Raw genomic sequence first — 7,284 nt, forward strand, 5'->3', positions numbered from 1 at the left:
TGCTGTGGTTTCTAGAATTTCTTATAAACATATTTACAATTACATTGTTATTAACATAACTTCACATAAAAAATAAACAAATAAACAAAAATGGCAGTGTACACATTTAAGACATACCACTTGAGCATATAACGGTAATTTGGTATGAACACCTCCCCTTGTTGATATAGTGCACATAAGTTATGAATCATTTTACAGAGCAGATTTTTTAACACTGAATGCATATTTATGTCTTTCTCTTGAGCTAGCCGTTGTCCAGTGTAATCCACCAAAAACTGGTCAGATGATTTCTCTATCCATATCACCCTTTTTATATCTTATAACAACACTGGATTTATGATGTTATAATTGACTGTTGTCGACAGAAATTAGTGATTATATACAGTTGAATATCTTGTGTGATAATATGTGACAACATCAGCAGAGAATAACTTGGAAGCAATAAAACTTAAAACCGCTTTGGCAACACTGCTGCAATTCCACTCCAACATATTTTTAGACAATTCATTTCATAATCAAATGCAGTCAAATTTGTTTTCAGGTTTGCAGAAATATTGCATGGCTAATAAAATGTACTGTAAGACAGGCCTCCTGGACACCTGCATCTCTTAATGGAAGCAAAATCTCAGAATTGGCTAGCATATAAAAGTGCTCTCAGCACTAGTTTGAGCTGTGAAACCTGCTCAGGTAGCCTTAGCTTTGTGTCACTACTGTATTTGCTCACATTATCTGTACATATATTAAATTCTCATTGCTCCGCTATGCTACATATAGTTGCTTTTTATTTGGTTTCCAGTGCTCGCAGCATCACACTTTCCAGATCTTTCCCTTTCCGTTATCAGTGCAAACATATATATTTTTTAACATTTTGTTTTGTGAGGACTTTTTTTTATAATCTCTTTAATAATAGTAACACTGAGGATGACCCCAGTGAAGGGGTAGCAAGCAGAATATAACTTTCCCATGACCTGACATTCACTGAACAAAGAGGTGCCTTAATGTATCCTCACTAGGGTACCAAGGCAGTAAGCTTTCTATAGAACTTTTAATAAATTTTCCTGAGTTTCAAAGCAATGACTCTCACTAGGCCTGAATTAATGGCTTGACTTAATTTATCCCGAATGGAAAGCTTTCAATAGATTTTATCTGAACCTGCGTAATGGCATCACTGCGTGTAAAAACTGTCCAATGCCAAAAGCTGATGATCTTCATTTGAACCACGTCCCTCTTGTCACAAGTCCACCAGGTTTTTTCTGACCCGATGACTGCATATTGCACTGAAATGGTGTTGGGGAAAAGTCCATTTCACTCCTCAGACCTTTGGGAAGTCGTTTTGTGGCCCCATGGCTGCATCGGCCAACAGTTGGACACCATGGCTTCTTCCAAAAACATGGAACAGGGCTGAGTTTGGCCTGGCTTTCAGTGCGGCCTCTACTCTGAGCGCTAGTATACAAGCTGCTGTGGAGATTTTAACTCAGTCAACAGGCAGTTCACAGGGTATCTGCTGGGCTGCTTTGGCCATAGTGTAAGCCTGCTTGAAGTCCTTGTAGCGGGGAGCGCAGCCCAACCAGGCCTCCCCAAAGTGGACCCGGCCTGTGAAGAGAAAGCTGCCGGGCCCCGGTTTAACGCCACACTGCAGCAGAGTCCTGACCTCACCCCGTCTGATCAGGCGACTGTTGCCCGTAAACAGGGCGTACTTCTGACGAAACACCCGGGTGGCGCTGACCTTGATCACCGCTGCTCTTAGGGTATCGTCTTCCACCACGGATCTGATGTTACCTCGCACAACTGTGGATAAACAGAACATTCAGGTTAATATCTTCAATCTATGTGGGGTTTGTTTTTTTTAACTTACAAAGTGTTTTGCTGTATTTTTGTCATGTTGCCCGTTATGTTGTCCTATTGTAGCTAGTTGGGGGATTCTTTGTTGACCACCAACTGATGTTAAAAGCCGTGCGAAGGTCGGCGCCTGCTCACTAATCCCTCTGACTTTTGTTGCCAGCTGAACTTTTCCTCACTGCCATTACAGCTCAATCAGAGGCCAGCAGATTAGTCCACTGCTCCTTCTCTTGGGGGGATGTCAGGATTAGTCCACTACAGTGCCTCCAGTAGGAGTTTGTGTGTGTGTGTGTGTGTGTGTGTGTGTGTGTGTGTGTGTGTGTGTGTGTGTGTGTGTGTGTGTGTGTGTGTGTGTGTGTGTGTGTGTGTGTGTGTGTGTGTTGTGTGTTGGGGGTTGCAGAGAGCTGCTGTTTCACCTCTAACCTTTGCACTTTTGAGAGGAGAGGATTTTGGAGCCACTGGGGTGCTCTGCCTTTAAACCGATTTGACACATTTGTAGATCCTAACAAGAACTCATTATGTTCTAAGGCTTTGCTGCCAGGACTTTTTTGGGGGGTCTGGTTTAATTTGTTAATCTCGGCTGAATTAAAGGGGGTGGATTTCTAAGTGACAATGACATTTCATTCCTGGTTTTCATATTAGCAACTTGTTGTATCAGGTAACTTACCAAAGTCACTGGTGCAAACCGCCATCAGAATCTCAGTGTTGTTGCAGGGTCTGCAGGCCTCTGGAGAGAAAACAAGGGGAGAAAAGAGGGAGAGTCAGTTGGTGACCTCACATAGCACTATAAACTGCTATAAAACACCTATATGCCAATACATATACTGAGACTCTGGAAATCAGACTGCAGTTCCAGATCACATGCACAGGAATGTGAGATGTAAATCCAGACTTAAAAACTCTGTGCAAAGACGAGCAACAAAAGAAAAGACCAACCACTGCGTTCTAACAGACAGCTGCTACTTTTACAGTTGGCAGAAGAGGACCAGTGGAGCTTTAAGGTGCGAGGCTCTTCCGCCCCAGACGATTTAAAGGCCAGATGAAACTTTCCCCCTTAAAGCCTTTCAGGGTGTCTACAGTCACACCTCATCAAAGCCTGCTAGACAGGGGCCAAGGGGAAGGAGTGGGGGTGGACTTCAAAGATTTTTTCAAGGGAGCACAATCACACTTCCCACAAAATACTCTCCTTTCTTTCCGCCAAGGACTTTTCTTAAAAAAAGAAAGAAAAAACAAATGCGGTGCACCTTATTCAAATTGGTAACAGGATTTGGAGATGGCCACAAAAAAAAAAAAAAAATCAAACCGACCCTGCAAAGCTCTGTCTGTCTGCATTGACTAAACTGTGGGTAGAACAAAAAAAAGTCCTGGCATTTTTTAAAGTTCTCCTTGTGGTTCTTTGGAGGCCCCTTGCCCACCCCACACATTCTCCTCCTTAGTGAAAACCACTTGATAAATGAGATTCCTTCCTCTCTAGTCAACAGCAAACCCCCTCCCAAGCCTAATCAGTGTGTGTGTGTGTGTGTGTGTGTGTGTGTGTGTGTGTGTGTGTGTGTGTGTGTGTGTGTGTGTGTGTGTGTGTGTGTGTGTGTGTGTGTGGGAGGGAGAGCGATGTAGAGGGGGGAGTATACTCCTACAGACAAGTCTCCCTACAGAGAGGCAGCTCAACAAAAGAGAGGAGCATCTCAGCTGGGCAGAGGCCTCCCTGTCGCCTAGGCGACGGCAGTAATCCCAGAATACTCATGCGGCACCCATTCAAAAGGGCTCTGGGCTCTGGAGAAAGCCCCACATACTGTGCTTTTGTCCCCCTCCTCCCCACTCCACGGCTCCCCTTCTCCTACTCCAAACCAGCACGCCTCTGGGGAAAGTTTGGCCACTTCCTCCCTCTCTGCACTCTGCATGGTCTGTGGAAAGCCCGACCAGCCCACAGAGGCCTGTAGAGAATTATGAATCATCTACAGGCAGGATTTTATGGTGTGGAATATCATCACTGGTGGGTTTAAACCTTGCATCCCCCAAACTTTTCAGGAAGGGAGGAAAATAACTTCAACCACAGTTTGGTGGTTTTTTAAGAGTTTTGTTTCTGATGCTGAGAATAAGTGTCTGTTGCTAGGAGATAACATCAAAAGTTCTTCTGCACGTCCTCTGTTCCCTAATTCATTAACTAAGAATCACAAATTAAAGCCAAAACCTTTTTATAGTGGCTCCTCATTTGACCTCATGTAGCCACACTCAAACCAACATGGCTGACTATTCACTGACTCACCTTCACTGCTGATGGGGTTGGAGTCCAGTGACAGGCGAGCGGTCCAGTCCCCTCTCAGCTCATATCGGAAGGTGGCGATCCTCCTGCTGATGTCCTGATGAGGTGTAGCCTGCAGGTAGAGAGCCACCCTCTCCCCAGGCAGGCGGCTGAAGCAGCGAACCCTCGGTGGGGGAGAGGTCTCCAGGCGGTCCCCTACCAGGAGCTCCAGGACCCCATCTCGCTCCAGGTACAGCTGGGCTCCGTGGAACTGCTCGGAAGGCTTGACGCAGGCCGTGATGAGGCCCGAGCTGCTGCCGCCGGGCCCCACCGCCACAGAGGGCAGGCGGGGTGAGAGGGTGAGGCGCAGGGCCCCTTTGGGATAAAGCCAGTCCAGTGTGCCCTCAGAGCAGTGGAGGGAGATCTGCTCCACGCTGCCCTGCTGCTGGGACAAACCACTGTGAGAAGGGGAAAAAAGAGAGGAAGAAAAGGTTACATAAAGGTTTACATATTATTTTTTTAAAGGCAAGAGTCCATCAATTCAGCATCATCAGTGGACACTTTCCTAAATGTACTGCAGGATGGACTGAGCTGGTTTGAATGTGAGCCATGCAAACAGGCAACTTAACAGAACTTTTCATAAAAAATGCTTAGAAACAGAAGATGACATAAAAAGAGAGAAAAAAAATGATGTAGAACTTTAGCAAATCAAGACATATGCTCCTACTCAAGAGAAAGCAACCACCTACTGGCAGCTTGTGGTAACAGGGGCCAATCATGGCATCTCAAGGGCCAAACTTCTGTAAAAACTGAAAGTCTTCTGCGGGTATTTTAACTTTTTTTTTTAATTTTTTTTATTTAACTGCTATTCAACAACTGCATGCATCACATGTTTGTTTGTTTTTCTCTCCAAGTAACAGAATTAATCCTTCAGTCTCCTGTCTGTCTGGACCCCCCGTGCCTCCTGCAGACAGCCCGGAGGCGCAATCTCAGCAGAGCATCAGAAACATGTTCACTGCGCCCAAATGGCACGTCCCAACATGTCGCATTCAAGCAAACATGGTCCTTCACCAGCAAGACACCTGCAGCATCTCTGAGCGGCATGTCCGAATCTTATCTTTTCATTCAACCAAATGCAGAAAGAGCACACATAAATAATATGAGCTCTTTCTGCATTTGGTGCAGAAAGAGCACATATACTATATAAATACTTGCCTTCCTCTCCAGCTGCACTGGTCTTCAGAATAGCTCGAAGAAGCCGCGTTAAAAATGGCGAAAAATAAAATCCAAATTGCGTTAATCCAAACGCCGTAACAAGGCATTTTTTTCAACAGTGGATGATGCGCAGTAAAAAAAAAAAAAAAAGATAAAACCTTAGAAAAATATAATTCCAAAGCTGCAGCCTCTGCGAGTACAATCCCTCTATAAAACAAATCTGACTGTGTGTCTGATAACCTCCATAGTTTTGTATCCTCTTACCCTGATGTGTAAGATAAGAGAATACTGCTAAACTCTCTGCTCTCTGCTCTCAACTCTCCGGGCTGCTGTGCGTCAGGAGGACGCAGAGCTCTGAAGTTATTCCCCGTCGGAGAAACTTGACGGACCAATCAGAGTCCGAGCAGTGAAACTTTAAACCACTGACGAGGGGGAGGGACGTCTGACCCGCAGAGAAAGTAACAGTATGCAAGGGGAAACAAGTTTCAATTCACTATTGTGTTTAGCATGTCTGCATAGAAAATACTAATTAACTGACATGATGAGTAGTTAACTGAAACTTTGAGGTTTTTTATTATTTCCTTTTTTTTTTTCTCCTTTCTTATTTATTTTACATTGCTGGAATTGGTTTTATCAGTTTCATTATAACATTTAACGATTTTATAATTTTTTGATTTTAACTTGAAAAGGGCTCTATGAAAGTTGTCAATGTTATATGATTATTAAGATGATTATCATATGTACTTGATTTTACGTTTTTCTACCAAAATAATTAGTTAATAAACTTAATTCAAATTAACTTTTTCAAAAGTTTAACAACTGGACACAAGATGTCTCATACTTTACTTTTACGACCATTGTCAGTGTATTTGTTCACTAGAGGCTTTGAGTTTCCACACCAAAATTGTGTAAATTCTATATTGGACCGCATAGTTTTGCATACAAACTAGTTGTGATGTCAAAAACTAATTTAAGGTGAGCGCAGAGAAACTTTCCGTTCTTCAGCAGATTCATGTAATTTCATCTCTCTCTTTAGTATTAAGTTCACACATCAAAGTGAAGCAATAATGAGCTAAACACATTTTTGTGTGGAGGGGGACTTTGAATATACCATAAAATGCTTTATGATGCATAGAAATCTTGGTTTTCAAGTCATGGTCATTAGACTTATATAAACACAAAGAAAATTCTTGTTGTAATCCTTGTTATAATTATAATGAATGGCTTACTTTTTTAACATCCCAAATTCACTGAACTTATAATAAAGCATTTCATGGATTTGATCAGTAGCGTTCTATATGTGCTTCATTCTGCAAAATTGTATTTTCAAACAAGACTGGCCATTTCAAAGACTTCTGAAATGTTGGAAAATATATTACCCTCATGAGACTAAATCCAATGAAGAAGAGGAGACAAAAAGCACTGGTCACAGCTCAATGACGCTAACCTGATTTTCAGATGCACCATATATGATGGTGATAATGATGAATATTTTGCCTCCTCCGGTTGTCGTGCCCTTTGCCTTTTACCCTGCTGGGCTTCTCTTTCATGTTGTGGTATTTATAACCAAATCAAATATTCTTTTGTGTTAACACCGCCATCCATCTCCCCGAGTCAGTGACTTTCCATGCACGTTTGTGTGTTATTGCACGTGTGTGTGTGCGTGATGAAAGTCTAGGCCCCTGCGATGGAGTTATGACAAGGCCTCAGACCAACACAATGGCACATGTGCAGAAATCCAGCTGCTTTATTGTCTGCAGCAGGACGGAGCTTTGTTTTCTGCAGGGCATTTCAAAGCAGCAGAGTTTAAAGTGCCGAACGACAGGGGGGTGACCCAGTCAAAGAAAAATGAATACATTAGTGCCTAAATTTAGTTATGGACGTCACAAATATGTCTTAGCATCCACGTGTGCAAAGTGTAGTCAGACACGGACAGTCAGATTTACACACTTTGTCAAACTCATCAGTGTGCATGCATTTATACACGTGTC

General features: G+C 43.1%; 1 protein-coding gene across 1 annotated transcript; it reads right to left on the bottom strand.

The window, feature by feature from the left end:
• metrn (meteorin, glial cell differentiation regulator) lies at positions 1-5,612 on the bottom strand. The gene is made up of 4 exons (XM_054598676.1): positions 5,294-5,612; positions 4,103-4,536; positions 2,507-2,566; positions 1-1,788 (listed from the first exon to the last, which is right to left on the bottom strand). Exons 1-4 carry the CDS (start codon positions 5,398-5,400, stop codon positions 1,475-1,477), a joined length of 915 nt encoding a protein of 304 aa, XP_054454651.1. The 5' UTR covers positions 5,401-5,612; the 3' UTR covers positions 1-1,474.
• Between the last annotated feature and the right edge of the window lie 1,672 nt (positions 5,613-7,284).

The sequence above is a fragment of the Anoplopoma fimbria genome, chromosome 5 (assembly GCF_027596085.1).
Source record: "Anoplopoma fimbria isolate UVic2021 breed Golden Eagle Sablefish chromosome 5, Afim_UVic_2022, whole genome shotgun sequence".
Taxonomy (NCBI): Eukaryota; Metazoa; Chordata; class Actinopteri; order Perciformes; family Anoplopomatidae; genus Anoplopoma; species Anoplopoma fimbria.